At 41.4% G+C, this 23659-nt stretch overlaps 1 protein-coding gene across 13 annotated transcripts in view; it reads right to left on the bottom strand.

Moving 5' to 3' along the window:
• KMT2A (lysine methyltransferase 2A) overlaps positions 1-23659 on the bottom strand; it is a 90312-nt gene that overhangs the window by 12031 nt on the left and 54622 nt on the right. For 8 of the 13 annotated variants that reach the window (XM_054439464.2, XM_054439465.2, XM_054439468.2 and 5 more), the window contains 18 exons: positions 23466-23588; positions 22857-23041; positions 21549-21722; positions 20365-20475; positions 19996-20069; positions 18877-19070; positions 18403-18509; positions 16691-16828; positions 16265-16423; positions 15370-15487; positions 14878-14956; positions 13644-13804; positions 12934-13119; positions 8150-12398; positions 7183-7263; positions 5587-5651; positions 4656-4826; positions 2765-2839 (listed from right to left, as the gene is read on the bottom strand). In XM_054439464.2, the coding sequence (XP_054295439.1) occupies positions 2765-2839; positions 4656-4826; positions 5587-5651; positions 7183-7263; positions 8150-12398; positions 12934-13119; positions 13644-13804; positions 14878-14956; positions 15370-15487; positions 16265-16423; positions 16691-16828; positions 18403-18509; positions 18877-19070; positions 19996-20069; positions 20365-20475; positions 21549-21722; positions 22857-23041; positions 23466-23588 (6450 nt within the window). The remainder of the gene's footprint in view (positions 1-2764; positions 2840-4655; positions 4827-5586; positions 5652-7182; positions 7264-8149; positions 12399-12933; positions 13120-13643; positions 13805-14877; positions 14957-15369; positions 15488-16264; positions 16424-16690; positions 16829-18402; positions 18510-18876; positions 19071-19995; positions 20070-20364; positions 20476-21548; positions 21723-22856; positions 23042-23465; positions 23589-23659) is intronic. The other 5 variants (XM_054439466.2, XM_063672140.1, XM_054439469.2 and 2 more) reach the window with 2 other exon arrangements.

Below are 23659 nucleotides of genomic sequence, written 5' to 3'. Positions count from 1 at the left end.
TAGCCAGGCATGGTGGCACATGCCTGTAATCCCAGCTACTCGGGAGGCTGAGGCAGGAGAAGCGCTTGAATTCGGGAGGTGGAGGTTGCGGTGAACCGAGATTGCGCCATTGCACTCCAGCCTGGGCAACAAGAAAGAAACTCCGTCTCAAAAATAAAAAATAAAAATAAAAAATAATAATAATACAAAAAATAGCCGGGTGTGGTAGCACACGCCTGTAGTCCCAGCTACTCAGGAGGCTGAAGCAGGAGAATCACCTGAACCTGGGAGATGGAGGTTGCAGTGAGCCGAGATTGCGCCACTGCACTCCAGCCTGGGTAACAGAGTAAGACTCTGTCTTGGAGAAAAAATAAAAGACACATGGATGGATCTGGAACAGTAAATAGTGTAGTGTGGCTGCAGAACAAAGAATCTTGAGCAGTGAGGGAAATGGGGAAAGCTGAGACTGAACAGATGAATCCGGCTGAAGAGGACCTCGCCATGTAAGGATCCATAGACTGGAAACCTCAAAGAGCAGGGCTGGGTCGCTACTCAGCAACTGTATCCTGTGTTTCACATGATACCAGGCATTTTACGAGTGGTCAGTAAATATTTACTAATAACAAATACGTAAGGGTTGAAGATTGTACTCTGAAACTAGTAGGCAATAGTAAGATTTTGAGGCACCTCTGGAGACTCTGAGGGTAAAAGGAGGCGAGATAGGAGACTCAGTTATAGGGCTTTTTAACATTGCAGGTGAGAGAATAACAAGGGCTATGTCAGAGAAAAAGTAAGGGATGTGACATATTTTTGGGGTAGAATTTTAAAAATTATGAGCAAGATTTTTTTTTTCTTTTTTTTTTTTTTGAGACAGGGTCTTGTTCTGTCACCCAGGCTGGAGTGCAGTGCCGTAATCTTGGCTCACTGTAGGCTTGACCTCCCAGGCTCAATGCGCTCCTCCCACATCAGCTTCCCAAGTATCTGGGACCACAGGCATGAGCCATCATGCCTGCCTAATTTAAACAATTTTTTTTTATAGAGATGAGGTCTCACTCTATTGCCCAGGATGGTCTTGAACTCCTAGACTCAAACAATCCTCCCAAAATGCTGGGATTACAGGTGTGAGCCACTGTGTCCAGCTGAGATTGAGTACCCTTTCATGCTATGGGCCATTTGTATTTTGTGGGAGATAAACTGCCTGTTGGGTCTTTTTCTCTTTTTTTTAATTAAAAAAGTTCTGAAAATTTTTAAATATAAAAAAATACACAGGGTGTTATATTAGCCACACATGTACCTGTCACATAAAATGAACAAATGTTAGTATTTTCTAATGTGCATCCAAATATTTTCCTTCCCTTCCCTCTTAAAGGAAAAACATCACAGATAAAATTAAATTCCTAAAAAAAAAAAAAAGTTAAAATTCCTGTAAGTACCCATTCACCCACCTTTCCAGGAGCAATCTGAAAGGAGGTAGGAGAGGTAGATATGGATAAAACAAAGTCAATGGAAGGTTTCTACCTTAGCTTAATTAAAACCTTCTTCTTTTTTTTTTTTTTTTTTTTTTTTTTTGTGCGACAGAGTATTTATCTGTCGTCCAGGCTGGACTGCAGTGCTAAGATCATAGCTTAATACAGTCTCATACTCCTAGACTCAAGTGATCCTCCTGCCTCAGCCTCCAGAGTAGCTGGGAGTACAGGTGTGCATGCCACGGTGCCGGCTAATATATATTTTTATTTTTTGTAAAGATGTATTCTCTCTATGTTGCCCAGGCTGGTCTTGAACTCCTGGCCTCAAATGATCCTTCTGCCTTGGCCACCCAAAGTGTTGGGATTACAGGTGTGAGCCACGGCATCCACTGATTAAAATATTTAGTGTTTGCTCAAAACAAGTGTATTAATAAGTTTGTATGCTGCCTAAATTTAATATGAAGTCTAATACCAATGGTAAATGACTTCAACTTTAAGAAAAGATAACATGTCACACTACAATGTCTAACATAAAAAAAAACAAAAAACAGGTAAGTGTTGGCAAAGGTGGAGAAATGGGAACACTCGTGCACTGCAGGTGGAAATGTAAAACAGTATAGCCACTTTGGAAAAAAAACCTGGCAGTACTTCAAAAAATTAAAGAGTTACCATATGACCCAGCCATTCCACTCTGAGGTATATACTGAAAAAAAATAAAAACATGTCTACACAATAACTTGAACATGAATATTTGTGGCAACATTATTCGTAGCAGAAAATAGAAAAAACCCAAATGTCCATTGACTAATGAATGGATAAGCAACAAATGGTATATCTACACAATGGAATATTTGGCAATAAAAAGGAATGAAGTACTGATGTGGAAGGGAAGATGTAACAGAAGGGAAGAACCTGGAAAGTATTCTGTTGAGTGAAAGAAGACGGTCACAAAAGGCTACATATTGTCTGATTCCATTTATATGAAATGTCCAGAATAATCAAATACATAGAGACAGAAAGTAGATTGGTGGTTGCCAGGGGCTGAGGAATGACTGCTAATGAATAGGGGGTTTCTTTTAGGGATGATGAGAATGTTCTGGAATTATAGAGTAGTGGTGGTTGTACAACTCTGAATATATTAAAAACCACTGAATTGTATGCTTTAGATGGGTGAACTGTATGGTATATGAATTAAATCTCAATAAAGCTGTGAAAAAAATTTTTAACTGATTTTTTTTTCACAGAATCAACTCTGCCTTAGGTGAACAATTTACCATAGTATTCTGAGACAGGAGTGGAATAACACCTCCAGCCATTACCTGCAAATGAGAGCTGCTTTAGGCGGGCATTTGATCGAGCTTCCTGGACTTTATCTGTCAATGACTTCCAGGCATCTGAAAGGAAATAAAGAAAACCGTAAGCCAGAAAATATGCACGTAAACCCTTCTTAATACCAATGATGTGCACAAGCACTGCTTAGAATCCCTACAGTGTGAACACTTGCCCTCCTAGAGCAGTGTTTTGTTATTTTTCTTAGAGTTTAAATCAGTTCATTACATGTGAAAGGAGCCGAAAAGGTACACTCCCCAGGAAGGCTTCTTTCTGTTGGAGGACACAGAAGCGCTAAGGAAAGTCAGACCTTCCAAAATGAACTCTGAATCCCCAACGCATTCACATCCCTTGATGGAAGTCTGGGTCTCACACCTGAATGTTTGGTACTATTATGTTCCCCATACCTCTAATCAAAATAACACTAGTAATAATGATTTAACCAGGACTGTGGGAAGATCATAACCTCTCTGTTCCTTAAAGAGGCAGAACTAGAAAATCCTTACAGTTCCTTCCAGCTCTACCCCAAGATTCTGTGATCTTTTCCTGTCTGCTAGGCATTTCCACATGGATTTCTTACATCACTCCACATCAATGTCTTCTGTGGAACCCCCGTACTCCTTACATATGTCCTTTGTTCTCCATGCATTATCTTTTGTTTTAGTCACTCAGGCCTGAATCTTTAGGGTCATCTTTGCCTCTCCCCTCTCCATATTCAACCAAGTGTATTCATTTTTCTTTCTTTTCCCACCAAATGTGGGCTTTATTACCAGAAATCTCTACTCTAGCAATATTCTCATTAGTAAACTCTCATCTTTGAGCATCGCCAGTTCATGCTCAATCTGTCTTATATAGAGAGCTTGTCACATTATGTTTCCTGAAATTCTGCTTCTATTCACTCCCTCAAGTTTTCAAAGTCCTCATGGTTTGGCACTGTAAGCCCTCTAAAACCTGTGCCCTATCCACCTTCCGAATTTTCTCTTTCACTACTACCTCACATGGATTTCAATGCCATCTCACCTGACACTACTCTAAACCCACCAAATGCAATCCTGCCTTTCTAACTTTGCTTACCTCCCTTCTTCTTCCTAGAGAGCCCTGCATTCTTCTTTGCCTAACCCAAATTCCATTTTCTCCTTTAATAGAATCTTCTATTTATCTTCATGGGTTTTTGATATCCCTAACTCACCCATGGTGACCTTTCTCTCCTTTGAACTCTTCTAGTACTTACAGCCTAGAGAACATTTACTAGTCCTTCAAAGGTGGATGAACACTTAGATGCTTGCAATACAAAGATGAATAAGAAAATAAAATTCCAGCCCTTATGGAGAGCTTGCTGTTGAGTGAGTGATAAAAGTAAACAAACACGTACAAAACAAAATTTAAGCTATGAGAGAAGAACATGTAAGATTCAAAAGGAGGGAGAGGGAGGGCTTAGCTATCTCAGAAGGTCAGGGAAGACCGTCTGAGCTGGATCTTGAAGGGTGAGCTGGAGCTCACCAGGTGATTGAGGGCAGGGAGAGAACTCCAGGCAGAGGAGAAAGCAAGTGTGAAGGCACACAAGGGAGAGAGAAGGGCACAGAAGGCACATGAGGGAATGGCAAAAAACAAGGCTGGAGGGGGAAGCAGGGTTCTCAGGGGCTCTGCTAAGGTATGTGCAATGTTGAAAACATAATCTGTATCATTAACTTTTCATGTAAAATATGGCTATTTCTCCAATAAGACAAACTTCTCAAGGACAAGGAAAATGCATGATGCCTCCAGGTATCCCCCTACCATCTAGCATAAAACAGCCACCTAAATGGTGCTAATACTCAGAAAATGAAGCTCTAGCTGAAACAGGGCTTCTGCTGATGGGTCAATCTGATTTAATCCACTCACCTTCAATACTTTCTGCACAGATCTGAAAGCCATCATCACTGGAAATTTCAAAAACAAGTCCTTTCTTGGGTTTTTTCTCAGTAATGCTTTCCTTCCGCTTTTGTTCTTGCTGAAGCCAAAGCATCAGTGGGGAGCTGAAATTACTTTCTTCTTCTTCCACTGTTTTAGGTTCTAATAGGGAGAAAATAGATAGGGGCCATAGTGGTTGCAGTAACAAATGCTCACTGAGCACTGACTACATGTAGAGTACTTTAAATAAATGATCTCTAAGCCTAACAACATTCCACAGTTGGTTTATTATTCCCATTTATAGATAACAAACCCAAGACTCAAAGAGCTTGCCTAGGTCATTGCTAGAAAGTGGTGACTAAAGCCAGATTTTTTTTTACATGAAGTTATGCTGTCTCTGTGGTAGAATTTCTGGTATGACAATCTGATAGTATTTCAATAACCAACTGTCCTCAATAGAGTTATACCCAGAACCCTCTAATCTTGAAGTGACCATTTGTTTCCTAATCAACTTCATCAGAACTGATGGAAAATGCTATGGAGATGTATCTGGTATTGTAACCAAAATCTGACTATCTAATAAAAATGGTTCTTAGTTTTCTTTAGTAACAACTAAAAAGTGAAGTCAGGTTATTACTAGCTATTTAAGCCTCAGTGCTGGTAAAACCAGTACAGCAGAAGAGTATGGGTATTTTCTTGAGTCCTTAGCTGACAGGTGATCACAGAATATGTACTGGAAGAACACTGCACCGAGAGACAGGTGTGCCAAGTTTCAGTCTCCAATGTGGGCCAAATCACTTAACTTCTTTGGAGCTTAGATTTTTTTTTTTAAATGTAGAAAATAAGTAGGTAAAGTGGGTGATTCTCATAGTCCTTTTAGCATTGATATTCTCTGATTCTAACCTTTTACCCATCCACATACCTGTACTTTCTTGTTCATTTGCTGGATTTTGGGTCACCTGAACTTCCGGAAGAACAGCCACTTGCCTAAATAAAAACCAAATGTAAGATATAGTATCAGCTAGTTCTTCAATTCAAAGAAAAAATCCATAATTCTCTATACAGCTCTGGTATACAAAATAACTGCTAGGAAATGAACCACAGGGGGCTCTCTGTAGAACTTGCTGAATGAATACAACCACCACACCACTGTATGGAACATAACATAAAACTCTTTTGTGAGATTCTTTACCAAATACTGACATTAAGTTTCTGTTTTTAAAGTTGTAAATTGTGCCCTTGAAATTCTTCTCATACTCTTAGTATTAGAAAAAAATGAAAGGACACTTGTCAGAAGCAATTCTAAAGTTACTTAAATAAGTTAGCTGGCTTAACTAAAAATAAAAAATAAGCTGCATGAGCTTATAAACCACCATCAATTTTCACTTTTTTTTTTTTTTTTTGAGCTAGGGTTTCACTTTGTTGTCCAGGCTGGAGTGCAGTGGCAATCACAGCTTGCTGCATCCTCCAACTCCCAGGCTCAAGCAATACTCCCACCTTAGCTTGGACTGTGGATGTGCACCACCATGCCTGGCTAATTTTTAATTTTTGTAGAGACAGGGTCTTCCTTATGTTGCCAAGGTTGGTTTCAAACTCCTGGGCTCAAGCAATCCTCCTGCCTCAGCCTCCCAAAGTGTTGGGATTACAGGCATGAGCCACTGTGTCCAGCCCCAATTTTCACTTTTTTAAACTAAATAAATTCTGGAAACAATCCAAATGTATATCAATAGAGGACTCATTAAATTATTGTAGATCCACACAATAGAATTGGGGGCAGCGATTTAAAAAGTGAAGCACACCTATATATATTGGCACAGAAAGATGTACATTAAGTGAAAAACCAAATACAGAACAGTATGTACAGTATTATTCCTTTTATGTAAAAAAGTGTATACATATTCATATATATACCACGTTATATCTTTATATGCAGAGAAATGTCTGCATAGATAAAAACAAATTATTAGCAATGACCACCTCTAGGGAATAGATTGGGCGGGGATGAGGGGGACAAATAGGAAACTATTATCCATTATTTAAATAATTCTTCTGTTATATTTTTTGTTTACTTGTTTACAAGCCTGTATTATTCTCATTTTAAAAACTATGGCAAGAAAACAAAAATCAATGTGAATCAGGAAGAACTATTTTTTATCTTTTTTTTTGAGACGGAGTCTTGCTCTGTCGCCCAGGCTGGAGCGCAGTGGCGCCATCTCAGCTCACTGCAAGCTCCGCCTCCTGGGTTCACGCCATTCTCCTGCCTCAGCCTCCTGAGTAGCTGGGACTACAGGCGCCCGCCACCACAACCGGCTAATTCTTTTTGTATTTTTAGTAGAGACGGGGTTTCACCATGTTAGCCAGGATGGTCTCGATCTAACCTCGTGATCCGCCCGCCTCGGCCTCCCAAAGTGCTAGGATTACAGGCATGAGCCACCGCGCCCGGCCTGGAAGAACTATTTTTTAAATGAGGTGGACAAAACTGAGAGCTTAGTCTTAAAGGACGAATTCTTCAGCTTACCCTGCAGGTTGCCCACACTCCTTCTGGGAGGACTGCTCCACACTAGCTGTATCCTGCTGCTCGGCCTCTGCTCCTGGAGTCCTGGAACACAGGCATTTGTATCTTTTCAAAACAAACCACCAGTAAATATGTACTGAATGTGGAGGTGAGTCAAAAGAAATGGCTCTATCAGGATCTGATAAAGTCTATAAGCCAGCAAAACTGACCTAAGGTCATAAAGGTTAGAATAATGGTTACTTTGAGGGGGCACTGACCTCATAAGAGAAGACACCCTTGTGGGTTGCTAGAAATGTTCTGTATCTTGATCCGAGTGGTGGCTACATAGGTGCACTCCACCTAGGCTGGAGTGCAATGACATGACCATGGGTCATTTAGCCTCTAACTCTTGGGCTCAAGCAATCCTCCCACCTCAGCCTCCTGAATAGCTGGGGCTACAGGTGTGCAACACCACACCCAGCTAATGTTTTAAAAATTTTTTCGTAGAGACAGGGTCTTACTATGTTGCACAGACTTATCTTGAACTCCTGAGCTCAAGCAATCCTTCTGCCTCAGCCTTCCAAAGTGCTGGGATTACAGACATGAGCCACTGTGCTTGGCTTTCAATGATAAAGTCTTAAAAAAAGGACTCTGTGGATCTACAAGAGGGAGCTTTGCCCTCAAGATAAGAATAATCATTCTAGTATAAGCCTCAGTAAAAAAGAAACAGAACAAACAGCAACACTGTTTGAAATCAGAGCAAAAAGTAATTAGATGTGGTTCTATCCAAGAGACAAACTGCCCATGGATGGAACTACATTTTGTTATATAAATCACACTCAGAGAGAAAAAAAGTCAAAACCCGGAAAACTCCCAAGTAATGCAACTTGAACAGAAGAGTGTCTCTTCCAGAAGACTACCACATCAACAGCCCCTAATTTACAGCATGAAATCCCACAGACCCAGCCTAGCTAGTATTTGGATCTCTCACCCTGTGCCTGAGGTCAGGGACGTTGTTTCTTGGTCTGGAATGTGTGCTTCAGAAGAACTGGTCCGCAAATGGGAAACTTTGTGCTTCTTGCCATTCCCTTTGTCTAGAGGCAGCTGAAACCGTTTGGTTTTTGGTTTGGGTTTAGTGGGACCCGGCACTGAAGGGCTTGCTGACCGCTGTCCAGAAGATGGAGAGGATGGAGAACCCCCAGGAGAGGTGGAGCTGGCTTGCACAGCTGAGGATAAAGCCTTGTTCTGCTCCAGCCCCACGCTATTAGGAGCGTCTACCGTCTGGGTAAAGTTGGATACCTGGGGCCCTGAAGCAGAATCAAGATCATGTTGGGAAGAATGAATCCCAGGTTTGCTGGCAAGGAGCTGGTTCACATGCTGAAGCTGATAGTGTTCGTCTGCTTCCCCAGAAGGTGAAGCGGCTGTTATGCCCGTAGTCTGAGTGGAGGGGAGCACACAGATGCTAGATGCCGCTGTCATTGCAGCAGTAGAGGGGGTCTGTGATGTCCCCAGTTGTGGAAACATTCCCGAACTTGGCGGTAAAGCCACAGGCTGGTCCTGAATCCCCAGGCTCTGCTGGCTAGCTTTGATTAAAAGATTGCTTATTGAGCCAATATCTGGGGTACCAAGCAACCTTGGGTTGGTTAAGGTGACGTGTCCTGGAACTGATGCACTACTTGTAGGGGTTGTGGTAGTTTGCATGGATACAACATTCAAGACAGAGGAACTGGATGCCAAGCCAGACACAGACCCTGATGTGAGGTGGCTAGTATCCTGGCTTATTGTTGATGTGCCCGCCGCTGTGGCAGCAGTTCCTCCCACACTCTGTGGTAACAGGGGTGCCGGTTCAAAATACATGATGCTAGATTTAGATCTTTTTATGATGTTGGGGACAGTTCGGTGAGATGAAGTATTAAGTGACCCCAAATCTAACAGATTGGGATGATTAGGAAGCTGGGAGGGTGTGAAGTTAATCAATGTCATATTAGAAACCACATCGGCAGGGGCAATGTTTGAAGGGGTACTAGAGGGAGCAAGTTTTTTATTCTTTCGGGTCTGTAGACGAGATATGGGTCTTTTCTTGAGTCCAGAGGATGGAGTGGCTACTGTGGTACTGAGGTCTGTCCTCTGGCTGGATTCTGAAACCAAAAGTTGGGGATCCGGAGGAGGCTGAACCCCAATAAGCAGGCCTGAAGGAGGATTGCTGATGTTGGGTGGGAAACTACTTTGAGTAGCTGCAGGGAAGGAATGTAAGTGCTGGTGATGAGACATAGGTAGCAATCCTTTGCTAGCAGAAGGGAACAAAGATTGAGAAGTTGGCAAGCTTGGATTTAGTCCTGTGGTGAGGGTGAGACCACTTCCCATGGGCCCCAATACTGAAGTATTTGTCTCCATCACACTGGGTGTAGAACTAACGGAAGAGGTCAATTGGATTTTTTGGGTCACTCCATTTGGAAGAGTTTGGAGAACATAAAGTGGCTGCATGTTCTGGTTAACAACTATGAGTTTCTCAGTGGCTGGCTTCAGGTGGGGTGGAGTGGTCTGGACAGCTGCATTGGAAATCTGAGACGGGCCAGGACTATCAGTAGAATTGGGCACATACTTCTGGTTCTGGATAGGAACAGTTGGGGAAACAGGTACCTGAAGGCCAGGGGTGCTACTGTTTCTAGTTAAATCCTGATTGTTGCCATGACCTTGCTCTACTGAACCACAAGGAGGGCTAGAGATGTGGTCTGCATCCATGTGTCCTTGGATAAAATGATCAGGAGTCATGTGACCTTCAGGAGTTGTATCTACTCCTGGGCTCAGCAGTGCTGGGTCACCTTCAGAGGAGGCTACGGATTTTTCTGTGATGGTTACTCTCTTCTCCCCTGAGTCTGAGATAACAGCTAGTCTACTGGGATTCTGGCTGGGGACAGTGGGACTCCGGGTGGTCAAGACAGACAGATCAGATGGTAGCTCTAGAGGCAACTCAAACTGTTCCTCTGCTGAGATAGAGGACGAGACACTACTATCCACAGGTTCTGTTGTAGGCAGCTGCTGAGAAAATACTTCAAAAAGACCCATGTCTTTTTCACGATTACTGTCAAGACCCAATCCTTCACCAAGATTCAGGAGTTCTGATGAAGATGACTCTGGGCTCTCACCCAAAGCCTGCATGGATGGAGTATTCTTTAGTACAAAGTCCATAATGTCTGAAGGCAGGATATTCCCACAGTCATCACTGTTGTTATTGTCTGAATCTGATTTCAGGAGCTCAGTATTATAGGTGTCCAGTAAATTTTTGTCAGAGGGGGTACTTGTGTGGACTCTGCGGCTTGACTCCAATGAGCTGAGCTGAGCTTCCAAGGAATCCTGTCCCTGTGTTTTAACTCTGCTTACAGAATGGCAGTTATCCATCTTTGGCTCATTTTTGTGGCCAACAGAACTCTTAATGACATGTTCTTTCTCCCCAGCGTCTTCAGGTCGATCAATCTTTAAGTTCTCTGTTCCATTTTCTTTACCATTTCTTTTTGGAATCTGGCTGCTCTTCCTTGTTGTGGCTGTGACACTAGTATCACTCTCTGTCCCATCATCAACACCATCCAACTGTGAGATTTTTGGAAGATCACACTGTTCCTCCTCCCGAAATAAATTATGGGATGCCAGTCGTTCCTCTCCACCTGAAGAAATCACTGTTCTAGTGAAGTTGTAATAGTATAAGTCATCTTCATCTGAAGTGCTTAAGTCATCGGCCCCATCCACCTGTCCTTCAGCTGATCTCTTGCCTCGCTTCTTCCCAGTTGAGCTGCTGTAGAATGGAATGTCTTCTTCACCATAGGATCTTACTCCATAGAGTGGGGTAAGCCCAAAGAACATGTTAGAACGTGCACGGGCACTGCGACGGGGATACCTCCTTTTAAAAGAGCCATCCTCCTGAGGTTTAGGGCCATCTGGAAGCATTAGGTTTCTGTCCTGTACTGGAAGATTCTGATAGTTGTTACTTTGAGAATCCTGGCATGAGGTATTATTGGGGCTTGGTTGGGCCACTGGACCATCTCCTGGATTTTCAGAGGCTGAAATTGGTTCTGTGGGAGATGTTGACTCTATTTGCAAAGGGGAAGCAGGACTACTTTCTTTCAGGGCGTTTTTGGATTGACTCTCATTTTCCATTTTTAGAGGTGTCAGTGTCACTTTGACTGTGCGTTTCCGTGGTGCCTGTAATTCCTTGGCAGATCCTTCTACTTGCATGGGTGGAGCTTTGGGGACTCCTGGCATAGAAAGGCCTTTATCACCAATCTTATCAGAAGAAACATTGTTACATGGTCGTTGGCCCATATACTCAGGAGTCAAAACCTCATCCATAAACTCTGGCTTCAAGTTTCCTTCCTCACCAGTTGTCACCTGACCAGGTTCCAAAAAAGATTTACTGGAATGCTTTTCTTTGAAAGTTTCTTTACAAGATTTTTTCCCTTTCTGTCTCCTATCTCTGGAACTAGATCCCGTATGTTCATTGATAATGGATGATCTGTTGCTCATTCCAGATAGCTTCAAGGTTTTGACTTCAGTATCTTCATCTGGAGAGGGGTTTGCTGATTGGGTAGAATCTGTGTGTTGGTCTCGATCATTCCTTTGCCCTCTCAGATGGAGGTGTGGGAAGGAGAGGGCCTCTTTAGAAGAAAACGACACCGAAGAGGGTTCAGCAAAGGAGCCGATTTTACTAACATTCAGTTCTCTAGATGTTGTGTTATGAACCTGTGGGGCCAGTTTAGGAATTCCAGGGTAAGTCACATTATGTGCAGATCCCTCTGAGCTCTTGGAACTCAGCACTTTGGTCTTCTCTCCCTTTAAAGAAGAGCTCTTGGATGCCAAGTCTGAAGCACTGGACTGCTTCATTTCTGAAGATGAAGATCCATCCAAGTGACTGTTTTTATTGCCTACAGTAACCACTGTCCTTTGCAAATTTGAAGAGGTGGAAGTGTTTTGCCCTAAACTAGTACTTGAATTCAGTGGCCCTAAGACATGATCAACTGCTTTGGCACTTGATTCAAGATTAGTAGCGGTCCCAATGGTGGAGACTGAGGAAACATTATTCCTAGAGTAAGTATTCCCAGTTCTCATTGGAGACATTATCCGGAGTTTGGACCGCTGGGGTGATAAGGAAGAGGTACTGTGACGCCTGGAGCCAATGCTTCGAAGTCCAGAGGAGAGTAAAGGATCACCTACTGTGACTATTTCATGAGTGGTTGGGGTAGGACTTCCTAAACAAGAGAGAAAAAGTAATAAATGCTATTGTAGATAGAACAAATGTGTAGAAGTCACTGGTTTCAATGATTTGACTATATATATTTATAGGTAACTGGAAATCTACATTTTCTATTTATTTATTTTTTTTTTTTTTGAGACAGTGTCTCACTCTGTTACCCAGGCTGGAGTGCAGTGGTGCGATCTTGGCTTACTGCAACCTCTACCTCCTGGGTTCCAGCGATTCTCCTGCCTTAGCCTCCTGGGTAGCTGGGATTACAGGCATGCGCCGCCACACCCGGCTAATTTTTGAATTTTTAGTAGAGATAGGGTTTCACCATGTTGGCCAGGCTGGTCTTGAACTCCTAACCTCAGGTGATCCACCTGCCCTGGCCTCCCAAAGTGCTAGGATTACAGGCGTGAGCCACCTCACCCACCCGGAATCTACATTTTCAATCAGTAAAAGTCACCAAGATAAAGTTGCCTGAAAGAATTACAAATTAGTCTTTGGGCTGATCTTCTTAGGTCAAGTAGGTCAATAAAGTCTTTTACCTGCAGAAGGCAATGGTCGACAGCCAGGAGATCTCTGTGTTGGAGAATAACTGGGTGTTCGAATCCTGGGGACCTTTGAGATGACATGATAATAACAGGAGCCAGAGGTTTGTGAATGAGGAGGTCGGTCTGGTGACGGAGGACTTATAATTTCAGCTGTGTTTTGACTCTCTTTTGATGAACTTTCTGTGGCAGGAAATAAAAACTCGTAACTAAAAAGGCCCAATTAAAATATCAAACAAATTAACCAATAAAAAGTCAGCTATCAGGTAAATGTAAAACTAGAAGCAAATGAGACTTCCCAAGTAAATGACTTTTCCCCCAGCTTTCAATCATAGTACTCCCTGAATTGAATTCAAGTTCCATCCCATCTTTTTTTTTTTTTTTTTGAGACACAGTCTCACTCTGTCACCCAGGCTGGAGTGCAGTGGCATGATCTTGGCTGACTGCAACATCTGCCTCCCTGGTTCAAGTGATTCTTGTGCCTCTGCCTCCCGAGTGGCTGAGATTACTGGGATTACAGGTGCCTGCCACCACGCCTGGCTAATTTTTTTGTATTTTTAGTAGAGATGGGGTTTCACCATGTTGGCCAGGCTGTTCTCGAACTCCTGGCCTCAAGTGATTCGTCTGCCTCAGCCTCCCAAAGTGCTGCGATTACAGGCGTGAGCCACTGTGCCCGGCCTCAAGTCCCATCTTGATTCAAGACTAACCTGTGAAAGATGTTGGACTATGGGCAATGGTCCTGTTTTCATCATGTTCAACAGTGCTGTTGATATCCGGCTCTACGACTGGAGGACGGCACTCCACTATCTTGCATGTATATACGCAGCGCTTGCGAGCATCTGTGGTGCTCCAGTATACCCTGGAACACCTGGGTAAACAGATTTGGGAAAATCATCATAAGGGAAAGGATAGAAGCAGAAACTAGCATTTTTCAAAACCTCTCTTTATCCTAGGTTCCCTGGTCCTCTTAATTACAGAATTTAGCTTTATTTTATGGGTTCTTAGTATAGATTCCCCTAGTTAGGTTGTTCCAAGCTTTTTGAAGTCCTTGGTTTTTCTTAGCCTCTCAGAAAATAGCCTAAGATCTTTTTTTCTTGTACCATAAGCAGGCACCAAATATAGTAAAATATCCTAAAAGCAAGAGAAAGAAAAATATTAACTATTACAAAAATTAGTTTTGGCCTTCAGGACAGAACTACTGCCTTACAATGTATACAAAGTACGGCCCGAAAATAAAACAAAGGGCAAACCTGAGGTGTTTCCTTTGGGAGAAAAGCCCCATGAGACAAGAGAAATGTAACTGCTTCAAATCTGCTGAATGCTAGTGGAGTCTGGTTTGTGTGAAAAGCTGCCAGCTAAATGTGGAGCACAGACTGTGTCATCGGAATAGGAATACAGAGTAAGTTGGAGCATATATTGCAAAATGAGACTCCAACGCAGGAGCGGTAGAAGGGGAATTTTGAACTTATATTGTTAGCTTGTTAGACATTTTAACAACTTACTTCATATAGGTAAGATTATAAATTCTTATTGAAAAATTTGATCATTATTGTGGGGATTTATAGTTTTAGAAGGACTTATAAAATGTAAAGTTGGGAACAGGGCATGAGCTGTTTTATCCATGAAAACAATCTGCACTTCTGCATGGAGATGAATGGAATTTGGAGGAATCTTAAGAGACTGACCTTGTGTTTTCTACTTAGGTTTTATTTTTAAGTAATTCTGAAATTATGTCAATAATACTTTCCTTCTATAACTGGATTCAGCTAACATAGTCCCAATCTACAAGCAGACGAATCCGAGAACTAGCAAAATTAGTGATTAATTTTTAGTAGCAGCTTAAAGTAGCTAACAAGTATTCCTCTACATTTAATGACCTGCACATGGCTTCAGTGTGTTCAGGTTGTGGGGCTGCTGTCTTCTCTTTATAGTGCTACTTACTGATATCCAATAGGAAAGAGCTTATCTTCACAGTCAGAGAGATCATTTAGAATTCCTAAGCAGTCGATTGTCATAGACCCTGACCAAGGAAAGAAGAACCGATTAGAGAAGATAATGAGCATCATTTTATTTTTTTGAGAGAGTCTCACTCTGTCGCCCAGGCTGGAATGCAGTGGTGCAATCTCAGCTCACTGCAGCCTCTGCCTCCAAGGTTCAAGTGATTCCTGTGCCTCAGCCTCCCAAGTAGCTGGGATTATAGGGATGCACCACCACTCCCAGCTAATTTTTTTTAGTAGAGACAGGGTTTCACCACATTGGCCAGGCTGATCTCCAACTCCTGACCTCCAGTGATCTGCCCGCCTCAGCCTCCCAAAGTGCTGGGATTACAGGCGTGAGACACCACACCTGGCTGAGGGTCATTTTATAACTGAGGACCAGAAATTTCCCCAATGATATATACAGCCTTCCCCAATAAACAAGGCTAGGTCATACCAATCATCATGTGGATATTTTCTGGTTCCAAGCCATTGAGAAACTTCCTTCTCAAGCTGATTCCTTCAAAGTCCACAAACACTCTTCTGAAAACTTCAAATCCATTCTCAGGAACCACCTTAAATAAAACCCATGGTAGCTGTTAATAGGCTGTCCCTTTGCACATTATACTCATGATCCTGACTGTCTCAGAGTGGAAGGCACACAGCATATCTCAAAAGCATCCTTCGTTTCACTTAGCAGGACACTTCTGTATTTCCCAAAAGAGGTGGTGCCTCTAGGAACACCTAGTAGAAAAGCAAAACAGTTTGTCATCTTGCTGTATTTTTGTCTTTTTCTTTTGCATTTCGAAATAATTCAAAAAGCAACTAAATAAGCCATGAAAAGACTTGAAGGAAACTTAAATGCTAAGCAGAAGAAGACAGTCTGAAAAGGCTATGTACTATATGATTCCAACTATGTGAAACTCTGCAAACGGCAAGACTATGGAGATAGTAAAAACATCAGTGGTTGCCCAGGGTTGGGGAGAGGCAGGGATGAATAGGCAGAGCACAGAGGATGTTTAAGGCAGCGAAAATACTCCATATGATGCTATAATGGTGGATATATGTCATTATACATTTGTCCAAACCCACAGAATGTACAACACCAAGAGTGAATGCTAATGTAAACTATAGGACTCAGGGTGATAACCATGTGTCCAGTGTAGGTTTATCCATTGTAACAAATGCACCACTCTGGTGGGGGATGCTGATCATGGGGGAGGCTGTGCATATGTGGGTGCAGGGGGCATATGGGAAATCTCTGTACCTTCCAGTCAATTTTGCTGTGAACCTAAAACTGCTCTAAAAAATAGTCTTTTTTTTTTTTTTTAAAGCAACTAAAGCTCTCTCACTTCGCCTTTGATCAAATCCCGATGTCGTTGGCAATATACTTTTTTATCATCCAGAAAGACACAGTTCTTGGCTCGGGAACACATGAAGTGATAGTTGCTGGTGCAGGATGTGAGACAGCAACCCACGGTGGCTCCTGGCTTTTGGCAGAATTCACATCTCTAAAAATCCAAAAAGAACAGAGTCCTATTCAGACTTTCATATGTTTTAAGACGTTTACCATCTCCTCTATAGACTCATCCCATTCTACAGTTCCTACAATTCATTTTATCTATTGGTAGTCTGTTGAATTATGTATATCAATACTTGTTGGCTAACTACCCTGATGGCACTGTGAAAAATATCAGTGAGGCCATATTCACCCACAGGAAGAATATCTGGAAACTGAGAGGGAATCTCTTTCATAAAATTTACCCATAAGGTCTTACCAGCTGCTTGCCCCTGATCACAGCCATATGCACATTCTTTAGTGATCCGTCATCATCTTCAAACACTTCCGCTGACCACAAAGCACAATTTACATGTGTCCACTCATTTTGGCCAATATATAGTAAACGACCAGCATCCTATAAAATAAAGAGATTTCTTTTTTCCTAAAGAATATAATGCCAAAGAGGTTTTCCTCGGCATTAGCTTCTCCTCAGTGAAGATAACCTCAAGAAAGCAACTATAATTCTTTAATGTAGGGAGGCACACAGAAATCGGAATTGTTTTTGCCACATTGCTCTATTTCCACTTCCTTCTTTTCAAGATTACTTTTTCCATAGACTGAAACTATTTTACAAATCTAGAGAATAAAAAAATGAGCTGGGTATGGTGGTTCACGTCTGTAATCCCAACACTTTGGGAGGCTGAAGTGGTAGGATCGCTTGAGCCCAAGAGTTTGAGACCAGCCTGGGCAACATAGGGAGACTGTGTCTCAACAAAAACAAACCAAAAATTAGCCAGGCATGGTGGTGCGCATCTGTGGTCTCAGCTACTCAGGAGGCTGAGGTAGGAGGATCACTTGAGCCCCGGAAGCTGAGATTGCAGTGAGCCAAAATCATGCTACTGTACTCTAGTCTGGGTGACAAAGCGAGGCCTGGTCTCAAAAGGAAACAAACAAACAAAAAGAGCAATAGGTGGTAAGTTTATAAAAATGTGCAGTGACGTCTATAAACTGTATTTCAAAGCCAGTTCTCTCAGATTGCATTTAAAAGCTTTTGGCCGGGCACAGTGGCTCACGCCTGTAATCCCACCACTTTGGGATATGAGGTGGGTGGATCACCTGAGGTCGGGAGTTCGAGACCAGCCTGACCAACATGGAGAAACCCCGTCTCTACTAAAAATACAAAATTAGCCGAGCATGGTGGCACATGCCTATAATCCCAGCTACTTGGGAGGCTGAGGCAGGAGAATCACTTGAACATGGGAGGCAGAGGTTGCAGTGAGCCGAGATCCTGTCACTGCACGCCAGCCTGGGTAACAGAGCGAGACTCCAGCCTGGGCAACAAGAGCAAAACTCCGTCTCAAAAAAAACAAAACAAAACAAAAAAACACACAAAAAACTTAAAAAAAAATTGTAGCTTACTGTGTGTGCCAGGCACTAAATAGAGGCTTTACATACATTATTTCATTTAATCCTCACAACCACTCTGAGGTAAGCATTATTATCTTCATTTTAAAGATGAAACTGAGGGTCAGAGAGGTTAAACTACTTGCCAAAGTCAATAAGTAGGCAGTTAAGCACAGAAATGTATTCAGGCAGGCGGCAGAACTCGGGCTCTTAACCATCTGCTATCCTATATGAAACACAAGCTTTTTAATATGCAACTTAGATTTTATTAACTTTCACAAAATATTCTTGAGGAACTTCCATTAGAAATTACTAGACATCAAGGGTTTAATTTAAGGCAAATCAGTCACCCTTTAATCAACAAAATCAGTCATTAAAAAACTCCAAGTGCCATGAACTAAGTGACAAATAAATAAAAGTTACAAATTAATAAGTTATAAGTTATAGGTAAATAAAAGTTATAAATTAGTAAGTTATAAGTAAGTTCATTAAATAAATGGCACTCAGTCATCAAGTATGGACACAAGGACAAACAGTTCTTTTGGAGTATGTATTAAGTAGGGCCCTGTGTTGCAAAGTACTTACATTAGCACTGTCATCACCATAAGTCAAACATAACGCACACTGTCTATTGTCTTCTATGCCTGGGGGTGGGTTCAGCTCTGGACTGTCTTCTCGACTCCTATCAGTACCTTGAAATTCAAAAGACTCCCATCAATACCTTGAGATCCAGTTAAAATTGGCAATACTACGTCTGATTTCCAGGAAAACAGAAGTAATTCAGCTTACATAGCCTACAGCCTATAAAATAACCACTTTTCAAAAGGTGTTCAGAGTTACGCTATCTCATCATCTATGTTACAATACTCAAGAGTATTTATATCAAGTCCTCATTAACACCTCAAGTGAAGCAAAATTAATGATGGTATTACATTTAAGGATGACCTGAAAATTCCTTTCTGATATCCAACTATATCTAATTTTAGTGAATTGGATTCACGAAGTCAATCATCTGCATCTAGAGGGAAATGGGTGACGACTCTCCTTTTGGTGGCTTACTCAAAATTGGTGGTGTAGGAGGATGCAGAGGAGTTGGTGAGTCTGGTTCTCCAGGCCCTTTGGGTTTGGGAGCTGGAATGATTTTCTTCATTAAAGGAGGCTGCTCAGTGTGGCTGTTTTCCTCTCGCTCCTGCCACTGAGCATAATTATGGTCAAGTGAAGGTGGAAGCACTGCGTTTGGTAACATCCCACTGCTGAAAATAATTGATTCAACAAGCATTTATTGAACTCCTACAGTATACCTAGAACTGTATAAAATAAATTCTTGATATCACCTGTTGCCCCATGTACGAGCCATTCACAGAATATAAGAACAAGTCACAGCGTTTGAAAATTGCTGAAGTACACAGAACTCAATATTTTAAAAAATATCTCAACATATGACTCTTGATTAAACTTGCTGAAACAAATGATAACCCTATCAAAAACTCAAAAGAGGCCAGGCGTGGTGGCTCATGCCTGTAATCCCAGCACTTTGGGAGGGTGAGGCAGGCGGATCACCAGGTCAAGAGATCAAGACCATCCTGGCCAAAATGGTGAAACCCAGTCTCTATTAAAATACAAAAATTAGCTGGGCATGGTGGTACCCGCCTGTTGTCCCAGCTACTTGGGAGGCTGAGGGAGGAGAATCGCTTGAACCAGGGAGGCGGAGGTTGTAGTGAGCCGAGATCATGCCACTGCACTCCAGCCTGGTGACAGAACGAGACTCTGTCTCAAAAAAAAATAATATAAAATAAAATAAAATCAAAAGAATTTACTGGAATAAAAATTAAAGGTTACATATGGAAAATCAAGAGCAGTACAAAGCACCATTTGAACTATCAGTCAAACAGAACCCATTTATAACAAGGCCAGCTACATGGCTATATCACACATGTATTGTACATTTGTCACAATTAAACCAAGCTCCCTACAATGAAACAAATATAAAAGTAAAGAACAAAAAGGCAATTGCCTATAACAAACATTAAGTGTAGTCCTCAAAACAGCACCGAAAAGGCATTTCAAACAATTCATTTCTAGTATTAAAACCTTTTGGAAAACTGCAATCTAGAATTATGAGAACTCTCAGATTTCTAGCCAATGAGGAGAAAAAAAAGTTATGCTAAATTCACTTACTTGCTTGATACTTTATTTGGCTCCCAAAACCTGGACTTTTTGACACTGAACCATGGAAAAACACGTTCCATTTGCTAAAAGAAAACACAAACAAAATGTAAATATGTAAACATTCATTTAGATATCACATGAAAAACCTTCAAACCAGCTTCTCTGTTAATACGAGGATAATTTCAGGCCACCAAGGGAAAGATGCATCCACTCTGGCAACCTCACCAAATTCCTCTCAAAGAATCAGAGGATCAAATTAAACCAAAGATGTTTTATACACACGACAAAGCAAAAAGTAGAAGAGAACAAGTTCATTGTATTCACAGGGTAATTACTTATAGGTAAGCATTAAAAACATGAATTAGTAATATCATTCACCCGAATGAAGAAGGACTTGACCATGCTGTTGGCTTTTTTAATTTCTGGCTGTCCTCCATCTGAATTAATGGCTGCTTGAATGATCTTCACAATATCATCACTGAACTCCAACTGTATACAAAAACAAAATGTTAATTATTCTTAAAACAGTGTGCTCTCAAAACCATTTCCTCTTCCCTCCCTAATCATCCAGCACAGAGATCCAACAGAAAACTCACACTCCATTTTAATGTGATATAATATTCTTTGGCTGAGACTTTTGAGATTCAATTCACGATTAACCTGTGGCAATTAAGAGATGCCAGGCTAATGAGGTAAGAATGCAAACAAATTGGCTGTATCATGATAAATTATCCAAGCAGGTCCACAGTTTTTAATTTGGATTAAAATAAATAAACAGTGGCTCATGCCTGTAATCCCAGCACTTTGGGAGGCTGATGTGGGTGGATCACTTAAGGTCAGGAGTTCAAGACCAGCCTAGCCAACATGGTGAAACCCCATCTCTACCAAAAGTACAAAATTAGCCAGGCATGGTGGCACATGCCTATGTAATCCCAACTACTCGGGAGGCTGAGGCAGGAGAATCACTTGAACACGGGAGGCAGAGGTTGCAGTGAGCCGAGATCCTGTCACTGCACGCCAGCCTGGGTAACAGAGCGAGACTCCATCTCAAATAAATAAATAAATAAATAAATAAATAAATAAATAAATAAAAATAAACAACAGAATAGCAACTATAGATCATGAGATAATAATCATTTCCTATACATTCTTAAAATCATAAAATTAACAGGCATCTATCTACAAATGAAGACCTTATAAAGAAAGGCACATTATTCAGATCTGATCTCAAAAGGGGAGGGAGAACCAATTAATTTCACATTAGCATTTTCCACATCAACAGTTTCTTAGTGCTTCCTCTTAATATAAAATTAATTTTCAGAAAACTGAGATGAAAGCCAAATAAAAGAACTATTTTAAGACATTACCTTCCCTATCATAACCCTTCTTCTGAAACACAAAGCTAAAATAACTCATACATTTTTAGGTATCTAAAGCCACGTGACATTTCTAAATATAATACAAATCATTTTTTAATTTACTTATACTCAGTCTCATGCCCCAAAGATCCAAAGAAGCTTTACTGGCACTAGAAATTCTGATGGCTCGCTGTAGAAACATACCACAGATGTGTAATTCCCTTGGTCCATCTTCCTCTTGACTCCTTCTAGATCTAAAGGCTGCTGATCATCCTGTTTGCTGACCTCAGTAAGAACTGGTGGATCAGGTCCTTCGGGGGAGCTGCGGGAAGGTATACTCTCCTCTGTCTCGGGATTTAAGTCTGGAGGCTTGGCAGCCTATTGCCAGGAAAGATATGTTGCTTTTATCTAACACTAAAACCAAGGTTTCCATGCAAATTCTATTAAAATTAATAAAGATGGTACTGAATGATTCATATTGTAAAACCCAAAGAACATGAAAATAATCAGATTTCTCAAATAGAAAAGGAAAGTTAAAAATGAGACTGTTATGTAATAGCTTAGCTAGGCTAACTTAGGAGCTTTTCTTGATAATTCCAAACCTAGTATGAAGAAGCTGAAACTGTGTTCAGTTCCTTTTGAGTATAACATAGAAAGCAGCTAATTTTCCTATTCAAAAAATGGAGCTCTATTAAAAGATAAAATAGCAGCTTAGCTCTGAGGTAAAGTGATCCATGTGGTTCTTCTTCTTTTTTTTTTTTGAGATGGACTCTCGCTCTGTCGCCCAGGCTGGAGTGCAGTGGCGCGATCTCGGCTTACTGCAAGCTCCGCCGCCCAGGTTCACGCCATTCTCCTGCCTCAGCCTCCCAAGTAACTGGGACTACAGGTGCCCGCTACCATGCCTGGCTAATTTTTTGTATTTTTAGTAGAGACGGGGTTTCACCATGTTAGCCAGGATGGTCTCGATCTCCTGACCTCGTGATCCGCCCGCCTCGGCCTCCTGAAGTGCTGGGATTACAGGCGTGAGCCACCGCGCCTGGCCCCATGTGGTTCTTCTAATGACTACTTTATAAATGTGTAAAGTTCACAACTTACATAGATAGAAAGTGTTTTTCCAATTGATTACTATAACTGTCCCCTAACTACGAATCCTGCCTCTAGGCTCAGGTGTCTCCAGTCCTTCGTCTCCACTCAGTCAGAATAATATTTTTTCTAAGAAGCAACTCTGATCAGGTTACTGTCTTGGACGAAGTGCTTCACTGGCTCCCTATCACCTTCAGAGTATAAAGTCCAAATTTCTCATTGTAACAGCAAGACCTTTGAAGATACAGCTCCTTCCTATTTCTTACGCTAAAGAAGGTCCTATTCTTGGCTCTAAATATTGTCCTAATGGTTATAGCCAAAACAAGTAACTAAAAATTAAGTGAGGAGAATGAAGTAAAACAAAAGAAAAACGCTAGGTAAAAACTACCTAAGAACAAGCTCTCAGAAAAAAAATGAGACTTGGCCTACCTGCCGGTAGCGTAGCAAATGGCTGGTAGTCCGAGAATTCAACAAAGCTGTCAGAACTTGCTTCAGAGAAATCTGCAGCTCTTTTTCAAGGGCCAGTCGCCACTCTGCAGGGTGCCGCTCAGTACAGTTCACACAAGTGTAGGCCACACTTTCTGGCAGATTAGATAGAATCTCATACATCTCATCTAAGAAAACAAAAACCTACCATGATGAGGTCCTCTGAAGAATGGGAGAGAGGAAGAAGAGGAAACTATTCCACTGAACTTACTATAAAGCCATATGTTGGGAACCACATTAAGATTCTAATATCCTCATGGATATCACACATATTGATCTCAAAAAGTGGCATTATTAATTAACACTAATCCTGAATTTGATTATTGAGAATCAGGTTATGGAACCCACAAAGGACAGCAAATAAATACTTTAAAGGCATATATTCAAGATAAGTGAGCACAAATGTAATACAATGCTGCTTATTCTAGAGACTAAAAAATAAATTTAGAGATTTCAAATAACACAATCATAATTTTAGGTTTAAAGTGCTCTAGAGGCTGATAAATGCAGTAGTACCTAGAAAGAAGAAAACTGAAATAAAAAGACTCCAACCTTCTGTACCTGAAAGATTCTCACATTTGGAATGGACCCAGCGATCACACTTTCCACATTGCATCATCTTACTCTCATAGTCATCATCATCATAACATTTGTCACAGAGAGGGCAGAAGTTTCCTGAAAGCAAAGCAAAGTTTACAGCAGTGCTTTGGCTCACATACCTGTGTTTTTACGGCCCTTGACTTGCA

This window comes from Pongo pygmaeus, chromosome 9 (genome assembly GCF_028885625.2).
Source record: "Pongo pygmaeus isolate AG05252 chromosome 9, NHGRI_mPonPyg2-v2.0_pri, whole genome shotgun sequence".
Classification (NCBI taxonomy): Eukaryota; Metazoa; Chordata; class Mammalia; order Primates; family Hominidae; genus Pongo; species Pongo pygmaeus.
Note: the sequence above shows the minus strand (reverse complement) of the source record. Positions and strands in the feature narration are given on the sequence as shown.